The sequence below is a fragment of the Lycium barbarum genome, chromosome 4, assembly GCF_019175385.1.
Source record: "Lycium barbarum isolate Lr01 chromosome 4, ASM1917538v2, whole genome shotgun sequence".
Lineage (NCBI taxonomy): Eukaryota > Viridiplantae > Streptophyta > Magnoliopsida > Solanales > Solanaceae > Lycium > Lycium barbarum.
In genome coordinates this window covers 9,636,199-9,657,087 of record NC_083340.1, presented here as the reverse complement: position 1 = coordinate 9,657,087, position 20,889 = coordinate 9,636,199, and the positions used below count along the sequence as shown (strand labels likewise).

Sequence of the window (20,889 nt, the reverse complement as noted above, 5' to 3'; positions counted from 1 at the left end):
ATGAATCAATTATGCAATAATTATAACATTAATATTATAATACATGGATAATTATACACCTGTACAATAAATAATTTAAAATATGTGTTTTGTTTCTTTAAATTGTTTAATTCATTTATTTTTAATACTTGCATACTCATTTTACATGCTATTCGATACAAAATAATAGATTGATTCTCGAACAACTTATATTAGTTATACGTAGGCAACATAAATAACAACTTAATACTCCCTCCGGTTCAAAATAAGCATCCATTTAGTCTTTAGCACAAACCTTAAGAAAATGGTAACTTTTTTTTTTTAAAAAAATAGGCATTTCGATTAAGCTACTTAACTAAAATTTGCATATTACTGCTAATTTGAATGACAAATATGAAAAAATAACGTTAATTCCTAATTGAACATTTATTTTGAACTAAAATATGAAGGCTAAGTAGGCACTTATTATGAGCCGGAGGAAGTAGTTATTCCTTCCGTCCCAGAATAAGTGTCATCTTAGCAAAAATCACGTTCACAAAGAAATTACTCGCTCCGGATAAAAAAAAGAGTCCACTTAGTTTTTTTTTTCTTGGATAAAAAAAGAGTCCACTTAGCAAATCAAGAAAGAATCAACCTTGTTTTTTCATATTTGTCCCTATTAAGTGTTATATGATCAAATTCCAATACCTATTTAATTAGGGGTAGTTTAGTCAAATTATCTATTTTTTGTCTAGGAGTTAGTACTTTCTTAAGGGGTGTGCAAATGGTTAAGTAGACTCTTTTTTTGATCCGGAGGGAGTAATAAATACAATGTGAAATTTACTAAATTACCTCATTTATTAGTATTTTTTTTAAGAATTGAGCAATATGAAAGAGAATTACTTCTTAAATGCTAAGGACATAGTTGAAAACACTTGCTGATTTTTATCATGAATTCCTAAGGTGACAATTATTTTTTCTAAAGTAACACAATTTTGAGACAAAGGGAGTATGTCCAAACATTAGATTGCTAAATGATGGATTTTATGGGAGCATTATCATACCTTATTAATGAAACCAAACATGCCATTAATTGACGTTTGAAATGTGAAGGAACAAAAAAAGAAAAATAAACAAAAAGTAAAAACGGGGAGCCAAAAGAAAAAGAGAGAGAGAGAGAGAGAGAAACGAAAGGGCACAGTGGAAAAGTGTTTCAAAAACCCTCCCTCCCTTCTTCTCCTTCACCGTCACCGGCAACAGCGCCGTTAAGTTACGCTTCGATTTCGACGAACCAATGGAGAGAAGAAGATTCGACGAACTTTCTCACACTCTTGTTAACGGCGGTTCCGGTCTCCGTTCTTCTCCTAACTACACGTGTCACCGTGTCCAGGTACCTCTTTTTCACTTACAACTCTCACCTCCTATTAATTTCAATAGTGTAAGTTAAATCTATGTTCTACTTGCTCGTTGTTTTTCCTATTTAACTTTTCTGTTACACTGATTTTAGTTTGGTAAGAGATTTGTATGTGAGTGTCGGGATATTTCTAGTTTTACAGGACTCTTAGTTGTCTTTTTAATGGATATATATATTATTCCTGTAGCTACTTTGAGATTAAGATGTAGGTATTCTTCTTGATCTTGTTGGTGCAGTTTGGTTTACTGAAAAAATGAAGGAGAAAGCCGGTTTATGAGCACAGCAAAATTAGGTTTTTCTTTGGTAATGTCAACAACACCATACATACCCAGTGTAACCCCACAAGTGGGCTCTGGGGAGGATAGAGTGTAGGCAGACCTTACCTGTAACTTGTAGAGATAGAGAGGCTGTTTCCGATAGACCCTCAACTCGAAGTAAAGCATTTCACAGCAGTTTGAAAAGGAAGCAGTAATAATAACGAAATAGTGCGATAGGGAAAGCAATACATAGCATTCGGAAAAAAGAACAGCGACAACCATGAAATAATGTGAAAAACTGAAGCACAAGAAATATAGGTAATAGTAGAACAAGAAATTACGAGAATAATGCTAATACATAGTACTGGTAAGAAAATAGGTACATAGATGACCATCAATCCTCAACTACCAACTAACCTTCTACCCTAAGGTAAGGTTTTCTATTAATCACCAAATGAAGCATTAAATTATTATTGATGAGTTAAGGTTTATGAAGCATTACATATTATAGCTTAACTACCACAGCTAGCTTTCCTTAACTATGACTCCTAACAACAAAGCAACGCTAGACTATGTATCGATACTTGCGTTCACTAGAGGTTCACCTCCTAGCGAGGGTATCCTTAATGCCTTTAGTAAGTATAGGATAAGCTACAACCAAATAAAACAAAGACTTCCCAGTTGCTAGAAGACTAAAACAAACACATTTATAGTAGCCTTTGGGTTTTCAGGAGAAGCTCTAATGTTGCAAGTACATGCTATGTCCCTAGCTACTCTATCTACGGGTGTGTTCGTATGAAGGAAAATGTTTTTCCAGGAAAATAAGTGGGTTTCTTACTTATTTTCTTGTGATCGGTACGTAAGCAAAAAATATTATCCTAAAAGCATTTATATATAATCTAGACAAATATCCTTATCAAAGAAAAAAAAAATCTAGACAAATACTATTGGGGTGGGGTGGGGTTGGAGGTGGGGGTAGGGGGATGGGGATGGGGGTGGGGGTGGGGGTGGGGGTGGGGGTGGGGGTGAAGATGTTTGAGGTGGGGAGGAGACAATTAATGTGGAATGCCACTTGTGAGACTTGTTTTCCCTACTTCCATTAGGGAAGTCATTTCCCTCATTTTTAAGGAGCTTGTTTTCCAAAAATTTTGACCAACCGAACATGAGAAAATTGGAAGTTTTCTTCCATACCGAACACACCCCACATCTCTACTTGTTTTCTCAAGTATCCTTTGGTTCCATTCTAACCAAATAGCATGAATGGTCTCTGCATATACCATCCTAAAGATCTGTCCAGCTTGGGATCTTCCTTTAGTAATAGTAACAGTCCATTGTAAATGCTGTGTCCATGTAGCACATGTACATGTCTGTCTCTTAACCAAACCAGTAGTCTGCACCACAGATTCCTGGCAAAGCCACATTCAACAAGCAGGTGGTCTCTGCTTCCACAGGGTTCTCGACAGAATATACAGGCTATGTCAATGTTCATTCCCCATTTGGAATGTCTATCAGCAGTAAGGATTTTATTTTTGGTTGAAGCAACAAGTACCCTGACGGTCAGCAACTTACCAAGGAAGTTCATTTTTCCCCTTACTAGCGCCATTTGCTCCATTAGTTGTTTTGCTATGATCAGGACTTACAGCTGCTTCTTGCCTTCCTTTTGCTAATTATTATGTTAAATGATAGACAACATTCCAGTTTTTATGGATTTACTCATAGCTGGATCTCGTTACAGGGAGCATTGAAGCACTTGGCGTCAATTGATCCATTGGAATTATGTGATGAAGCCAAAGTAGAGCACTGCCGGGCAACTAGAGATCTAAGAAGTTGTGGACGACATGTACAGAGTGTGTTGAATTCATGTGGTCATGCCTCTTTATGCGAGGAATGCAGTCAGAGATGTGATGTTTGCCCTATATGTAGGATCCCTTTACCAAAAGATGGCAATAGACTTAGACTACGCCTATACTACGAGTGCATAGAGGCGGGTCTCATCTCCAAGAGGTGTGATGACAGATTACAAGAAAAAGACAGTGATAAACAACTGGTTGCTGATATCCAGCGGCTTTATGCTTTGTTTGATGTGGCACTAGAAAACAATCTGGTTTCTCTAATATGCCACTGTATCCTTTTTATACTAAGACCAGTGGTGGACTAACATCTCTGTTGCATATGATTTTCTTGCAAAGAATTTAGTTAAAAAGTTGTTAACTTTTTTTCTTTATTGTTTTGTTAATTCTGTGTGAAAGGAAGGATAACTGATGCATAGTCAGAAGATAACCATAGAAGAATAAATTGGTGGTTGGTTGTGTGGTTCTTTTCTTATTTAAGAAAGTGGAACCTCTTAACTTCTTTGTAGCTGGTTATATAATTTATTATGTTAGTCTTAACAGCAGCAAACAGATGTGACAGATGTTTGTATGGATGAAAGTGCTGTGTCCAGTGATCCCATCATTGCTTTCTTGCTTGATGAAGTGGTGGTCAAAGATTGGTGCAAGAGGATGTTCAACAATATTTTAACCGAGATTCAAGTGATATGTATCCTAATTAAGTAATTATTAAACTTATTACTTCTAATTCCTTATCAAAGGGGAAATAGTGATTGGTTAATGTTCCCTTGATTTTGTTATAGATACTCTAACCATGGATGCACTGAAAGAGAACTTGAGTTTATTTCTCAAGTTCTCTGTGAAGTTAGGTGGCATCTCTAACGTTATTGATGTCTTGGAATCATCATTCAAGGGTTCTCTTTCTGCAAAACTTCATGATTTACACCACCTTCAAGAGAGCATCTTAAAGACAAAACAGGTAAGCTCCTGAGATTCTTGTCAAGTGGGCCAAGCCACCTCTTCCTCATTTCTTATTTTTGCCTGTTTTATTTATTGGCTGCTTTTTTGAAGAAACACTTGCATAGATTTACTATTTCTGTATGCTAGTACTTGCATTAACTAGAGATCCTGGATCTAGTGATTATCACAACATGCATGTTGATTGAATAACCTTGGTTCCAAAGGGTGTTTTCTGTATCTATTATGTCAAAGAAATTGAGTTTTGTAAGTTAAATTTTTTTTTTTTTTTTAAAGTTTTGTATCTTGCTGGTCGGACAACTTCTACAGAGCATTTTATGAGACTATAACTGCTATGCCAATCTGCAGCACATGGAGATAATGATTTGGTGTATAAGACATGAGTTCTTGGAGAACGTGAAGTCTCGTCATAAAAATTTTGCATCATGGCGAGCTCTGGTCCGTGAAAGGAAATCTGCTGCAATTAGACGTGCATGGCCCGATTCAGTAAATCATTCTGAGGAATACGACACACAATATCGTTCCACACTCTTTATTGAAGATGCTCTTTCGAATATTGAAGCAGCAGAGCAGGGAGACGTAGATGATCATGAGGAAGAATTAGCACTTGCCTATTTGCAGAAGGATGGAGGTTCTTTATATTCACGGTCAAAAATAGAGGGAATGGCTGGATGCTATCCATTTGAAAGTTTGCGAGCTGCAGCTGACATTCTCTTTTTACGAGGAAGTTCAGACTTGGTGGTTGCAAAACAAGCAATTGTATCCTTTTGTAATAGAATGTTTAGTTAATGTTTGGGTTTTGTTTTATTGTTTTTTGGCTAAATAGTTGATTTTAGTGGTTTTTCATGAGAATGCTCCCTTTTTCTTTTCCTTGATCCTTCAAAGTTCTTGTATTTTATGTTTGACCGGCAATGGACAGTACCTGATGAGGAGTGGAGACACATCATTGATGATTTTGCTGCCACTTTTGGTGTGACCAGGCACTCGCTATTGGAATCCTTCACATTTTTCCTTTTAGATGATGAAGGAGTTCCCGCGCTGAAGGTAAGGATGGAAGTACCATTTCACTCATAGATGCTGAGAGTATTGTGTTGTAGGCTGAGTCATCTTATAATAATCTCATATCTGTTATTTTTAATCTCAACTGTGCTCTCTGATGAGTTGTAACATATGCTAGAGTTTATGTGATGAACCCAATTCTGCTTTATAGATCCTGGGTTTCTTATGAATTGTTTTAACTGTTGTCATATCCACAAGATGAATAGACTTGGTTATTGTCTCTTCATTGTGTCCTTTTTTTAAATAAAAAAATCATCATTGTGAGCCTTGTTAAGCAAACTCTATGGTCTTTGGACTGGTGTGGATGCTGAGTATCAGTTTCTTGTATCCCCAGGAAGCCTGCCAACTTCTCCCAGAAATATCAAGCCCAACAATACACCCAAAGGTTGCTCAGGTTCTGTTGGAGCGGGAAAACCCTGATGCAGCTCTCATGGTTCTAAGGTGGTCTGGACAAGATGGCACACAGCTAAATTCACTTCGGGAGGCTGTGACTGCTGTTCGTGTGCGGGTAGAGTGTGGACTTTTGACTGAAGCATTCACATATCAAAGGCTGGTCTGTGCTAAGATCAAGGAAAAAAAGTTGAGGGGTGAACAATTTCAGGGTGCTTCTGCTGAAGTAGAGGACCAATGCAGGTCGTGGGATCTCTGGGTGGAGACTCTTATCACTGAAATTTGTTGTCTTTGTATTAGGAGGAACTTGGTTGACCGCATGATAGAACTGCCGTGGAGTGCCGATGAGGAGAAGCATCTTCATAAATGTCTCTTGGATTTTGCCGCCGAGGATCCTTCAACGGCCATAGGGAATCTTCTTGTAGTTTTCTACTTGCAGGTACTTCTACATCCAGGTTTCATGTTGTTCTATTCTGCAATTTTCTAAGACTTGCTGTTGCACTCAGAAAACTTTTGTTTATTTTGGCAGCTCATTACCCGCCTACATGTTTCTCTCTTTCATTTGAACTCATTTACTAGTTACTACCTATTAGTGATAAGAAAATTAAACAAGTGTTATTCAATAATCCTTTTGGTGTTAGCCATCGGTGACTAGACTTTTGTCAGATTGCACTCGATTTTTCACTTGCAACCTACTGGCAGTTACTGAACGATTGACCTGATTTTGTTCCTTTCTGAAAGTTTTTTTGACTCTGCGAAAACTGGGTAAGGTCCACTGAAGTTGGTAACCTCAGTCAGATGCGTCTGGTAACAGGTAAAGGTCGTACTGAGTGCTGTTACCGTCCCTGTCAGAAGAGATGCCGAATATCTATCCTTTCTTCGAACTCCCTGTACATTCTGAAAGTTATTTGTTAAAGACTTTGAATTTGCAAGGAAACTTAAATAGGTAGGTGAGTTAATAAGTCTATCAGATTCCACCCAGATGAGTGACATATGAGAAACATTGTGAAATAGATAAAATTGTATTTGGTTGACTTTTTACCCATGTCTATTTGCACTTACCTAGTTATAAGCTTTTGGTGTATTTGGATGGAAAGAAACAGGTCATGATGGGATTTCAACTCCTAACTGCTCCCTGAGATCTAAAAGCTTACTGTATCTTTTTAGCTGGAGCAATCTTTCCGCTGTAAATGATGCAATTTCCCTTTTAGATTTCATTAGTTCTCTCTCAATGGCTTAACAGCCTTGATTTTTGCTATAGGTCTTAACTCCCAGATCTTCCTTATTTTTTTGTTTCCTGGAGTTATCACCTACTTTTTCTCTGTAACTTTCTTGCATCTACTTGATGCTTTTCAATACAACCACTTCATCAAAAAAAAAAAAAAAAATCATTTAGCACAATCAGTAATGGACTTGTGAATAGTATTTAGAGTATCAATATTGAAGAGGGAATAGACGTATGCCAGGACTCAGGGGGACATCCTGACAACTACAACAAACTTTCGGGAACAAGTTATGATAGACATGTTGTAGTAAACGTGTTTATTACAGAGCTCAGTCATTGATGTTACACGTTATGGTTGTCTTTTCATTTGCCTGTACATGCTCTATTCACCCTGATTATTTTCATCAAATAGTACCTCACACGGACAGCTTAATGCAAGATACTTCTTGCTAAAAATGCTTTTGTTTAAAATTTCATTCTCTTTCTATGTGTTGTACTACAAGCAATGTTAAGTTCTTAAACATTAACGAGCTTAATGTTGGATGAATTCTTAAGTTTTCGTGTTTTTATTTTGTGGCTCTCTTCAAGTGTTGAATTTATGAATGAACTCCACGTATTATACTGGTCACTTTTGTCTGGCATTTCTCTTTGGAGTTTTGAGTTAGTGTCATCACAAATTTAACATGATTGTCTTATCATCACAAATATAACATGATTGTCTTATGGTGGTAAGCAAAATTGACGTATTGTATTTATTACTGATGGTAAGTATGTGATACCATTATTGATGAAAATCATATGGTTTACGATACAGAAATAGCTTTTATGTGAGCTTGTGGGCACATAATGTATGTGTATGTCTTACCCGGTACTTGTGCTGGTGGGAGGTAATAGGTGCCTCGTGCAATTAGTTGAGGTGCACACAAGCTGGCCCGGACACCACGGTTATCAGAAAAGAAAAAAAAAGGATCTTTGTGTTATATGTATATATGACTGGCAGGAGATGATTTCAGGATTACTTTTGGTACTTTGTAGTCTATCCATCTCGATATGGATTTCATATGGTTGCCTAACAATTGTACTACTGTTGTCTTTTTGTAAAGCGTCATAGATATGTCGAAGCATACCAAGTTGATCAAAAGCTTCGGAGCATGGAGGAAAACTTCATTTCTCAAAATTCTGTCAGCGAAGATGTCTTGGCGAGGATAAGATCAATAAATCATTGGAGGACTTGTTTGGTTGTGAGTGAACTTCAGCTTTTTGATTGGTTGTTTTCTCTATGCATGTAAAGGATTTGGATATTTACTAATTTCAAGTTTTGATGTTTGAACAGGAAATCGGTAGAGTGAATAGTATTTGTTTGCTCTGCGAATCATGGTCCTCCTTTTTTTTTTTTTTTTTTAATTTAATTTTAATCCAGATCCTACTCTGGTTAGCTACCCACCGCTGCCTAAATGAAATGCTTGTGTTTTCATTCAAACAGATTATCCGGACTGTTATCCGTAAAATGATTTCCTTCCTATGTCCTAAATTTTAATTATTCAATTACTTATCGTATTTCCCTGGATGCCTGGACCTTTATGTATGTTACCAGCAGATACAAGTATTATTCCCTTTTTATTTTATGTTACCTAGTTTGACGGAGCATGTGATCTCGGGATACCTTGAATATTCATTATCTGTTAAAGTTATTGGAAATGCATATTTCAAAAAGTCGGATTGTGTGAAAGCTGAGGTTTGAGATAGGCAGCATCATATCGAGGTTGGAATGGTTGTTTAATATGGTGCTTCTCTTCCCCCTACCCTGCTTTCCAGACAAACCAATAAGAGGTAATATATGAAAAAGCATCACAAGAGAAGTTGAAGCTACAGTACTGATAAGAAGATAGGGATTAACTAGTTGAATTGTGACACATAGCAGTGTAGGTCACCGAGCCCGTTCCTACTTAATGTCATTTTATTGCTTCAATGTGATAATTAGATGACTTCTCGTTTTCCTTTTCTGTTTTCTCTGTGATCACTTACCAGCGTTTCTGATGACTGGATCACTTGCTTAAACAACCAACAACAACAACATACCAGTGTAATCCCACAAGTGGGGTCTGGGGAGGGTAAAATGTATGCAGGCCTTACCTCTACCTTTACGGGGTAGAGAAGCTGTTTTCGATAGACCCTCGGCTCAAAAGAAATATAATCAATGCAGGATTATAAGAGAAAGACGACAACAAAATATTAAGATACAGAACAAATCACTTGCATAACAACCATTGTAATTTATTACTCGTACTACTTATTTTGATGGTGTTGCAATGTACGTGTTGTAGTGTTTTGAAAAGAGGTTATTTTTTTTTTTAGGACAAGGGAGTGGAGCTGTTACCAGATATCTTACAGCAGCAAGTAAGGACAGGGAAGTTGCCTGAAGTGGTTGTTACTTGTAATGACAGAGTCAACATCTCTGATAGGTCCGATGCTGAAGCCCAAGAACCTATCTTGACCAGTTTATTGGCTAATCCTCCCACTAATTCTACTCTCGTTCAGCGAGTTAATATTGTTAGACCTTCTGTTCTTGACGCTCCACCTGTACTGGGGGGATCATCAAATCTGTCTAGCTTTAAAGTTGGGCATTATAGTTCTCCCAGTTCCCCAGCACATTTCTTTAATGATGCTGAAGGAGTGTTAAAACCTGAAAGCATCCTTGGTAGAACATTGAAATTTGATGAGATTTCGACCCCTGCAAGTCGCCATGTTGATTCTCCTGCTCCTTTGATGAAACTCACCAGGAATTCGTCAAGGGAACCTTCTATTAGCCGACTTCGCAATTCTCAGACATATAGAGTTTCACCCGAGAAGTCTCAGAATGGGTTTCAAAATGAATCTTATATTTTTCACCAAACTGCTGGCAACAATGTCAATTCTCTTAGTAGCAACAGAGGCATATTAAAAGATTCAGTTGAAGATTCATTCATGAGTTATCCCGGTAAACGTCAACTGTCAGATGCTGCTGATAGACCCCGGATGTTGCCTTTAAATGATTCAATGGATATAACCTGGAGGTAAACCTGATTTTTCAAATGTCTTCTGTTTTAGTCAGCTGATTTAGTTGTCATGGGTTTTGTTGCCAATCTTAACTTTGGTCTAATTTTGTTGTTATTACCCTGATTGTCACTTAAAAAGCCTTGAAGAAAAGGGTCCTTCTACCGTGCATCTAGAAACTAACGGTGGACCAAGGTGGAGGTCTGATGACACCAGTGAAGACGAGGATCATCCCTCACCACGCGCTTTGAGAGGAGTCAGAAGAAGCAGGAGGATTGCCGCCAGGAGATGATACACCTTGCTGTTGTATAATCTGAGAATGTGACAACACATGATTTTGCTGGATGTGGTGTTTTGTTAAACAGACCAGAGTTGGGAGGCATTGAAGTTCTTGATAAAATTTGCTGTTCAAATTTCTCCTCTTGGCAATAGTAAACTCGGGATTGAAACTCATAGTTGAAGCTCGGGGCCTCAGTGTTTCCTCTTTTGACCCTTACACTGGTTTTCACTTGGATGCAACGCATACTTCCAACGAGCAGCCGATGTCTGGGTTAACAATTTTGTATGTGAGAAGAGCGACTTAAGGCTTGGTTGTAAAATATTTATTGTTTCCTTTCGAAGTTGTGCCCATATTGCAGAAACTTTTCTTTGAAAAGCATGTAGATAGATGCATAAACTGACCTTGATATTATGTAATATTAGGTTCACCTTCGGCTTTTTGTTTTTTGTAGGTGTGGTCTTTTGCCTCCCTCATACAATTGGTATCAGACCTTAGAGCACAAATTGAACTATTAAGACCATGTTGAATCTCGAGGATTGTAGTCGGAAGGGTAATGTTCTTCTGGAGAAATTTGACCATCTTATTTAACTCTTGCTAAGGAGTCTAAAGTAGCTTAATGGACAGAACTGAGAAACGCTTCAGTATTAGAGCCACTATTGGCGTACTAATTAACTATATCTGGCGATTAGTCTACTATGTTTCGATTCTTTATTAGTAGGTTGATCAATCGTACAAAAATTTTCATAAAGTTATTATTTTTATGCGCGTTCAAACTATAACGTATAACTAGGGGTGTACATGGATCGGGTTGGTTTGATTTTTTTAAATACCAAACTAAATCAAATGCGTCGGGTTTTTTAATTTATAAATCAAATCAAACCAATAAAATTCGGGTTTTCTCGGATTTTTTTTTTTGAAAAAGTCTTCATACAAAGCATATGACTTTTACTTCAAATATTTCTTCAGTTTTAGTAAGATACAACTATATAACTAAGGTATTTCTTAAGAAAATAACACAAAATGTGAGATGGGCGATGACATCGTATTAAAATATTCAATAAAAAAGATAATAAAATTGATTAAAATAAGTATTGCTAACTAATAAGCCATAAACAAAATGACTTTAATCTAAGTACTAAGTTATCCTAAAATAAGTATGGCTAATAAGTATTAATTACATGTCAAAGAAAAAAATTAAGCTATGTATTTTTACGCTCTAAACCAATTATGCAAAACTAAAGAATAGATATCCAACACTACTGTCATTCCTACTATTAGAATTGAATTTCTTTTGTTAGCATTAGGGTTGAGTTGGTTTTGATTTAGAATTTATTTTTGTTAGCATTAGGGTTGAGTTGGTTTTGATTTAGAATTTATTTGAGTTGCTAACATCCATGTGATATAAAATTTATTGGTATTCAAAATTCTAAGTTCAAGCTTAAAATAATATGATAAAAGACAAAAAACTACGAAAAAATTTAGAAAATATTTACAAATTACATTATAAGTAAATATCTTTATGTATAAAATATTTTAAAAATTGAATACACGTAATGTCGGGTCGGTTTGGTTCGGTTTGACTTTTTTTAACTAAAACCAAACCAAACCAAACCAATTATGGTCGGGTTTTTTTTTCCCAACACCAAACCAAGTCAAACCAAACCACTAGTCGGGTTTTTTTTCTTCGATTTATCGGTTTAGTGCGGTTTGCTTTGTACACCCCTACCGGTATAACCTTCCTTTTTTGGCGCTATGCAAAATACAGGTAGGTGGACTAACATGTAGTAAGTCATAATTTTTGTACTCATTAACACATTGGCATCTGAATTTTTTATTTAGTCACAGGTATCCTATGCCATTTTTTCAAAAGAAACTCTCATTATGCTGTGACGTTCTAATATTGTTCTGATAACTTTTTTTCCAAAATAATCACGAATTAATACACTAGATATAAATAATTAGCACTTCCACTTTTTAGTGTATTCTTTAGCCTTTCTTTTTACATTTTTTTTATAGGGCTATTGTTTATTGTTTCACTTAGTATTGCTTCGATGATTTAGCGTCCAACTTGAAGTATGCTCTAATCGTTATCTTTTTTTAGATCGAACATAGTTTATTATACTATGTATACAGAGTCACCAGTAGTGTTCACTATAAAATAATTGTAGTGAGCTTAGTGTTTCAGAAATATATTTGCTATATAGAACATAGTTTATTGTACTATGTACACAGAGTGACCAGTTAGTGGTCATTGGTCACTATAAATCATTAATCTTTGTGGGCAGTGTTTCACACTTTGTATTTGTTTTAGTGATTACATATTTTTCAAAATAAAGAATGGAGGGAGCTTTGCAACTTCCGATAATTGATCTTAGCTCTACAGATCAGACCTTACTCACTGATTTACTCCGGAAGGTAAATTTTCTATACTCTTTAAAATGATTCACACAACATAGCAAAGTTACAATGCTAAATGATGTGAACATTTTGACAATTTGTTTGTAGGCATGTATTGAGAATCGATTTTTTTACCTAATAAATCATGGGGTAGAAGAAGATTTAATTCAACGAGTTTTTGAAGGTAGCAGAAAGTTTTTTGCTCTATCACTTGCAGAGAAGATGAAAATGATTCGCAAGAATCATAGAGGTTACACACCCTTTTATGATGAGAAGCTTAATCTTGTTGACAATCCCAAAGGTTCTTTCTACTTTCATCCTTCTGTTACATACATCTATTTGTTATTGATTTAGGCACTTGAAATAGAAAAGCTATTACTCATAGTTTCAGCTTATTTAACAATTTTTTTTATTCTATACCGAAAAGAATGACATAACATTTTTAGATGTCCAGGAAACAATTTAACCTTCCTACAAAAAAAAAAAAAAAACAAATATATGAATTAGTAATGCACAACTTTTGTTGCTAACCAACAAATCCTTAGTGAAATTATATTTAACACTGGATTAGGCGATGGATTATCAAAAAATCATGTTAGCTACGTATACTTGGGGACGACTTCCGTTGCTAATTCCTATATTTTTGTAGTATATACAAAACTTCTCATCTTTACCCTTAATGACATGAGTTTATAGCAGTAAATATGTCATGATAAGCTTAAGACAAGACGTTCCAATTTTCTTTCTGATAACTATGTATTCAATCAAACACCTTAGCGAGAGTATCTTCTATCTGTTGGTAATTAATTAGTTTGAACCAGTGTTTCTTTCTTTTGCTTATTTTCCTTTTCTTTTTTCATTCGAATTGGATTTCAGGGGATCCAAAAGAAAGCATCTATTTTGGAGCACCTGAAGACATATCACCCTATAGTAATCTAAATCAGTGGCCTCCCGAAGGTATATTTATATATATCCCTAAATTTCTACCCTCTTCTTAATTTTGTGGCAGATTTTTCATTATATATTTGTGTGCTAGTAGAAACATTTTACGAACTTCTAGTGCTAGCAAAACAAATTACAGTTTTTATAATATTGAACTTAGACGAGCTCAATGGAGCGGCATAAATAGTGAAGATTTATATAGTTGATCCCAACTTGTTCGGGATTGAGGCTTAGTAGCTGTTATATTGTAGTAGTTCTTTGCTTGATTTTGTAATTAACTCAATTAATATCTATGATTTAAGAAGCAAATAGGATTATGTTTCACTTATATTTTTATTATTTTTATTTTGGGAATTCAAGAAGTTCTGCCATGTTGGAGGTCTACAATGGAAGAATATTACAGAGTTATTCTGTAAGTATCAACTCTCTTATGTCTCTCTGTAAGTTACTTGCATTGTAACTATTCTACTTTTTGCTTATTATAGGTAAAGCATGCATGCATATATAAAAAGAAATAAATGAAGCACACCATTCTATTTACATACTTCCTTAGTTTTGTATGATTAGCATTTTGTTTTGCTGCTTAGGAATCTTGGTAAAAGAGTACTCTCTCTCATTGCTCTAGCTTTGAATGTGAATGAAGATTTCTTTGAAAAAGTTGGTGCATTCAATCCACCAGGTGCTCTTCTTCGCCCTATACATTATCCAGGTAAGGCTTGGAGATTTTATTTGATGGCTTCACTTCCTGTAAAATGTTTTATAGATTGAATGAAGACAAACACTACTAGAAACAAAGATTTTTCCCACCGACATTCAGTGGGAAATTTGTGTTATAAAATATGATTTTCTCGCCAAACCAGCTCACTAGGAAAACACTGGGTGGGAAACAGGTTCCTACTAAATCGCTCGGAAACTTTCTAATTTTTTCCGTGTGAAACACTACTATGTAGATTTTTGCCACCGACATTCAGTGGAAAAATAGTGATTTTTAGTAATGAAAAGAAAAAAACTTTCTTGACGTTGGACATACTGTACAGAAATAAGAGGAAGTACTGATGATGATGATTGTGTGAGAGAGTATGTTATATGTGTTGTTTTAAACCATGGACCACAGGTAATTTTAAAGGTTTGCCAATTTGGCAAATATGCTAGATGCCCGAACAAGATTGTAAATGACTCCCCCAGCAATTACTTTCTCTGTTTTATATGAAACTCTATTCAGTCTGTTCCAAAATGAACAACATTTTTGTATATATGAATTAGGTTAACTTTAAAAGTGTGTTTGGAACGAAGGAAAATGTTTTCCTAGAAAATATTTTTTAGGAAAACAAGTGAGTTTCTTACTTATTTTTTAGTGGTTGTAAGTAAGCCAAAAAATATTATGCTAAGAGCATTTATATGTAAGGTCAAGCGGTGGGGGATTGGGGGCGTTGGGTGGTTAGAGAGGAGACAATGAACTTGTAATATCACTTATGAAACTTGTTTTTCCTACTTTCATTAGGGAAATCATTTTCCTCACTTTTAAGGAACTTATTTTCCTAGAGAAAGCCAACCAAAAATGGGAAAATTAGAAATATACCCAACACACCCTAAACTTCTCATTTATGCTTAATGACATGCTTTTAAATGTCATGGCATGTGTAAGACCACAAATTTCAAGTGTTTTTTTTCCTTTTTCTACACTCTGTGACAAGTGAAAAGGCCTCGTATAAAATGAAATGGAGGGAGTAGTTGATAATATTCCATCTGTGTTGAACACACCATCCTTGCATTTTGAAGAAAGGAACATTAACTGATTGGTCCCGCAAATTAAGTACTTTGTATTATCAGTTGCAGGTGAGATAGACTATTCTGATGATCAACATATGCATGGCTGTGGAGCTCATACAGATTATGGAATGATTACTATCTTAATGACTGATGGTCTCCCTGGACTTCAGGCATGTTAGAAAAATGACAAGTTGAGGAAAAAACAGTAAATTCATACAATATTGATAGTTCTAACATTTTATTTGGTTTCTGTTTTTATCAGGTTTGCAGGGATAAATTACAGCAACCACAGATTTGGGAAGATGTGCCTCAGCTGAATCGGTACTTTAATGATCCATACTTCATTAGGATTCTTAGGGGTTATTTGGTTCACATGTTAGTTATGCGGTGATTACAGTGCAGAGATTAATGTTAATGCGGTAAATAATAATGAAAGGATTATTATTTGGCACACTGTATGATGTTACATGAAGAATAAGTATTATGATACATTAAGACTGCAAGAGCATAATTTTATTGCATTCGGGTAACTTTAAACTTGTAATTTGTCAATTTGCAGGGGTTTCATTGTTAACATTGGAGATATGATTGAAAGGTGGACAAATTGCTTGTTTAGGTAAATGCACTATGCCAACATGACCCTTGATGAATGCATCATATGTTTTGCTAATCAATTATTCCTGAAAAAGTAATTAGCTCTCTTTCATGAAGTTTAATTTTCTTTTTATTTTTGTGTTCGTCGTTTTAGGTCAATATATCACAGAGTGACAAAGCCAGAACAAGAACGTTATTCGGTATCCAGCATCTTCTTAACATGTTTACTTCTGCATCTTCTTTTGAATGTAAATTTTCAATTTTATCCATTATATGTACCTAGTTAACCAGAACAGTTAATTAGAACAAAGGGAGAAGGGGGGGGGGGGGGGGGGGGGGGGGATGTTATTTTGGAGAATTCATTGTTTTGTTATTAATGGTCTGCTGATTTCTTCACTAATGCATAGTCTGCATTAACCTACAAATCCTGGTTTCGAAAACCAGGTGGCTATGTTTTTTGATCCAAGTCCAGATTGTGTTGTGGAATGCTTGAAGAGTTGCTGTAGTGAATCTTCTCCTCCTACGTATTTATCACACCCTTTTCTACTTGCATTGTGTATGATATTTCACTGATAAATGTTCTTTGAGATATCAAGAAAACTTCTACTTCTATTTACTTTAGCTGCTGCAGATACCTGCAGCTTTTCTCTATTACAGTACCTTTTTTTTCTTCACATTTTACTTTATTGGAATTATTATATAAGTGATCTGTCAACAGGTTTCCTCCAGTTCGCGTGGCAGACTACTTGAAAGAGACTTACAACCTCACATATGGCTACCAGTGTAAGTTTGTGCTGCTCTAGCTAATGAGATACATGTTCATTTTTTCCGTTTTAACCATTTGGCATCAGAAGTCCACTGATCCGACTAATTTGGATTTGCATGAGGCAGGCCGTAGGCCCACTATATAAAGTGTTTTGTATCCCAAGATTTTCACTCCAAGAACTCGAACCCGAACCCCTCAATAGTGATAAATATTCAAATTACCTTATTAGTCATTTCCTTTGGAGCTTCGTTACGTAGCAATATGTACATTCAGTGAAAAGTTTTCAAGCTTTCGAAATGAGTGCAAGAAAAAGGCTTCTACAAACTTCAACAAATACAGTAAGAATAGTTCTTGATTGAAAACAGAAGTTTGATATGGATATATCAGATGTGATCGAGCTGATCATTTTGTCATTCAACTAATTAATCTATAATTCTTCTTTTAGTATAGATGTTGAAGCACATAGGGGATTGGCGGCGAATAATACATTGATTTGATTGTCTGCAGAAATAAGTTAGTGAATTGGCAACAAAAATGGCACCTGAGGGAGAGATAAGGACTCGTTTATTCATCAATTTTCTCAATATTGAAGAGCTTTTTGTGTGCAAAAAAAAAAAAAGAGATAAGGACTGGTTTGTTGCTGCAGAACTGTTGTATTGTTTGTGATGTTGTGAAAATAATGAGACTTCAGAGTCCCACATTGGAAGTGTGATTGTAAAAGTAATTCTTTCCATCTGATCTGAAACATTTACAACCTCAATCAAAATTAACTGTCAATATTAACAACTTCAATCAAAATTAACTGAAATGGAAAGTTGAGAAGATATTCAAGCCAATTCCTACTCAAAAAAGGAAAGAAATAAAAGGAAACTTTTTTCTTTGTTGGTTTTCGAGTGTTATTAGGATTTAGATCCTTTCTAGGAAAGGATTAGACCTAGTAATATAAATACATGCTAACTAGGATTTATTAAGTAGGACAGACCATAGAACCTAAGAGTATTCAATCTTATAACTTACTTTCTCCCTTGATATTAATAAAAGTGCCGGCCGTTCTTCGTTGACTAGGATCACATCGATCTGAACCACGTTAATTACTGTGTTTTTATCGTTTCCGCTCTAACAATTGGTATCGGAAGCCTACAAGTCATGAGATCTAGGAGTCGAGGAGACTATGAATCTATAAAGTTTGAGGTAGCCGATTTTGATGGGCGAAGTAATAACTTCTACATCTGGAAGATCAAGATCATGGCGTTGTTATGGAGAGAAGGATCAGTCTATGCTTTGGACGACTCGTATCTCGAAAATATGAAAGAGGCCGAGAAGCAGAAGATTGAGATGGATGTGTTTAGCACAATTGAATTATCCTTATCAGACAGCGTGTTATGTGAAGTCAGTATCGAGAAAAAGAAACTTGAAGATCTCTATCAGAAGAAATCAGTAACAACTAAAATGTTGTTAAGGCAGCGTTTACACACCTTCAAGATGAAGACAGGTACAATTACAGGATCATCTTGATGCTTTTAATAAATTGGCTATGGATCTTACTCATGCTGATAATAAAGTGAGAGATGAAAACTAGCGCGCACTCTACTGTTTTCATTATCACAGGCGTACGAAGACGTAGTTAATTCAATGAACAGTAAGGAGGTGGTCACGTTATAGATGGTAAGACATGCATTGAATTCGAATGAATTAAGAAACCATATCAACAATGGTGAGAAAGAGGACCATGGTGAGGGCTTGAAGGTTAGAGGTAGCTCGAGCCAAAGAGGGAGAGGCAAATCAGTAGCTAGGTCAAAGTCGAGAAGATTATGTGCTAACTGCAACAGATGACATTTAGACACACAAGTTGATTTTAGATTCAGCTTGTACCTTTCACATGTGCTTCAGAAAATATTGGTTTACTAGCTACGAGCGGACAAGTGGGACTATACTTTGGGTAACGATGCAGTATGTGAAATAGCAGGCATTGGTTCAGCCCGTATACGATATCATAAGAACATTGTCTAATATTCGACATGTTCCTGATATGAAAAAGAATCTAATCTCTCTTGGTACTCTTGATAAGCTCAGATACAACATGCGGATGAAGGTGGAACTGCAAGGTGACCAAGGATTCTCTGGTCATGTTAAAGGCCAAACTGGAGGGTGGTCTTTATGTACTTATGGGCAGCACCATTCTAGGTACTGCGAATGCTGCAACCTCACAGTTATCAAATGATGACAAGGCTATGAGATTAGGTCATATGAGCGAGAGGGGGTTGGCAATTTTGAGCAATCGAAACCTTTTGAACAGTGAGAAGATTAATACACTTGATTTTTGTGAGCATTGTGTCCTTGAAGCACAAAACTGAAGGGGTACTTGACTACATTCATTCAGATTTATGGGGTCCATCTCAGGTTCCATCCAAGAGTGGAAAGAGGTATCTTCTTACTTTTTCACTGATGATTTTTCACGCAAGGTTTTGGTATACTTCTTAAAGGCTAAAAGTGATGCCTTTGAGAATTTCAAAAACTGGAAGACATTAATTGAAAATCAGTGTGACAGAAAGATTAAGTGTCTTCGAACAGATAATGGCTTGGAGTTTTGCAATGAAGAGTTTGACAAGTTCTGCAAGATTCATGGTGTATTGAGACATAGAACTGTTAGCCATACACCACAACATAATGGAGTAGCTGAAAGGATGAACCACACTCTTCTTGAGAAAACATGATGTATGCTCTCTAATGCCAAGGTGCCTAAGGAGTTCTGGGCGAAAGCAATAATTACTGCTTGTTATGTTGTTAGTCGTTCTCCAGCATCGACGATTGACTTCAAAACTCCAAATAAGGTATGGTCAGGTAAACCGTCTGATTACTTGTACTTAAGAATCTTTGGATGTCCCGCATATTATCATGTAAGTGGTGGAAAACTAGAACCTAGAGTTCGAAAAAGGTTTATTTATGGGATATGCTGAAGGGGTAAAAGGATATAGATTATGGAGTTTAGATCCTCTTACGTTTGTAATAAGTAGAGATGTTACTTTTGATGAGGCCCCTATGTTTGATCCTGAAAAGACTTCTATTGAGTTTGCAGGACAGAAAGTTCTTACAACAGAAACGGTGGAGGAAAATGTGAAACTCACCGAGCAGGAGGATCAAGTGACTCAGGTGGAGTCAGATAATGAAAAAGCTCACACAGTGGTACCTGAAGGTGAACCATACAATATAGCTACTGGAAGGGACAAATGAACTCCGAAGCCTAATCCAAAATATTATCCTCAGCCTTCGCAAGCTAATCTTGTGGCCTATGTATTAGTTACTGCCGGGGAGGAAATAAAGGATCTGGAACCCTTAAGCTATGCGAAAGCTACTAGGTGTGGTGAAGCTGATTAATGGCGTTTAGCCATGACTGAAGAGATGGAGTCTCTACACAAGAACCAGACATGGGATTTGGTGAGTCTACCAAAGGAGAAGAGAGCTGTTGGTGGCAAATGGGTCGTCGAAAAAAAGGATGGCATTCTGGGTGTAGAAGATGCTAGATACAAAGCGAGATTGGTTGCTAAGGGATTTTTTCAGAAGGAGGGAATCGACTATAATGAGATTTTGTCACCAGTCGTGAAGCATAGCTCAATTCGTTTATTACTAACTTTGGTTGCCCATTATGAATTGAAGCTTTATCAGCTTGATGTCAAGACTGCATTCTTACATGGTGAACTTGAAGAGGTGATCTTCATGAATCAGCCCGAGGGTTTCCTTATTGAATAAAAATAAGACCAGGTTTGTCAATTGAAGAAATCTTTGTATGGTTTGAAACAGTCATCACGACAGTGGTACAAGAGATTTGATGCGTTAATAATTACTAAGGGTTTCTCGAGAAGTGCATTTGATAGCTGCATGTATGACATGACGGTGTCTGGTAATTCAAATATTTATTTACTTTTATATGTTGATGATATGCTTATTGCTGCTAATAGTATGACATAGTTTGAAGAAACTGCTAAGTAAGGAGTTTGAC

The 20,889-nt window shown here is 36.1% G+C and overlaps 2 protein-coding genes across 5 annotated transcripts; both read left to right on the top strand.

The window, feature by feature from the left end:
• The first annotated feature begins 1,075 nt into the window (after positions 1–1,075).
• On the top strand, positions 1,076–10,862 carry LOC132635143 (E3 ubiquitin-protein ligase HOS1). Its single transcript, XM_060351405.1, has 10 exons — positions 1,076–1,348; positions 3,365–3,752; positions 4,033–4,167; positions 4,262–4,437; positions 4,785–5,195; positions 5,322–5,480; positions 5,830–6,324; positions 8,214–8,351; positions 9,466–10,163; positions 10,285–10,862. The coding sequence occupies exons 1-10, from the start codon at positions 1,253–1,255 to the stop codon at positions 10,433–10,435; spliced, it is 2,847 nt and encodes a 948-aa protein (XP_060207388.1). The 5' UTR covers positions 1,076–1,252; the 3' UTR covers positions 10,436–10,862.
• Positions 10,863–12,439: 1,577 nt separating this feature from the next.
• Positions 12,440–17,579, top strand: LOC132638170 (2-oxoglutarate-Fe(II) type oxidoreductase hxnY-like). Of its 4 annotated transcripts, XM_060355140.1 has the most exons (12): positions 12,442–12,838; positions 12,929–13,121; positions 13,697–13,777; positions 14,123–14,174; positions 14,350–14,471; positions 15,593–15,702; positions 15,795–15,853; positions 16,092–16,148; positions 16,281–16,326; positions 16,571–16,650; positions 16,845–16,909; positions 17,400–17,537. In XM_060355140.1, coding segments are annotated over exons 1-12 (945 nt in total). In that variant the 5' UTR covers positions 12,442–12,760; the 3' UTR covers positions 17,402–17,537. The 4 variants fall into 4 exon arrangements, with proteins under 4 accessions (XP_060211122.1, XP_060211121.1, XP_060211123.1 ...); XM_060355139.1 differs by lacking the exon at positions 17,400–17,537 and having other exon boundaries at positions 12,440–12,838; positions 15,599–15,702; positions 16,845–17,343; XM_060355138.1 differs by lacking the exon at positions 17,400–17,537 and having other exon boundaries at positions 12,441–12,838; positions 16,845–17,343.
• Positions 17,580–20,889: the final 3,310 nt, after the last annotated feature.

What these genes read in the sequence shown, in the direction of transcription:
- LOC132638170 (XM_060355138.1), top strand. Translation starts at nt 12,761, where the DNA reads ATGGAGGGAGCTTTGCAACTTCCGATAATTGATCTTAGCTCTACAGAT. An exon ending in GAATATTACAGAGTTATTCT is followed by an intron (nt 14,175 to 14,349) that starts GTAAGTATCAAC and finishes TTTGCTGCTTAG; the next exon opens with GAATCTTGGTAAAAGAGTAC. An exon ending in CAGAACAAGAACGTTATTCG is followed by an intron (nt 16,327 to 16,570) that starts GTATCCAGCATC and finishes TTCGAAAACCAG; the next exon opens with GTGGCTATGTTTTTTGATCC.
- LOC132635143 (XM_060351405.1), top strand. Translation starts at nt 1,253, where the DNA reads ATGGAGAGAAGAAGATTCGACGAACTTTCTCACACTCTTGTTAACGGC. An exon ending in AACCGAGATTCAAGTGATAT is followed by an intron (nt 4,168 to 4,261) that starts GTATCCTAATTA and finishes ATTTTGTTATAG; the next exon opens with ATACTCTAACCATGGATGCA. An exon ending in TCAATGGATATAACCTGGAG is followed by an intron (nt 10,164 to 10,284) that starts GTAAACCTGATT and finishes TCACTTAAAAAG; the next exon opens with CCTTGAAGAAAAGGGTCCTT.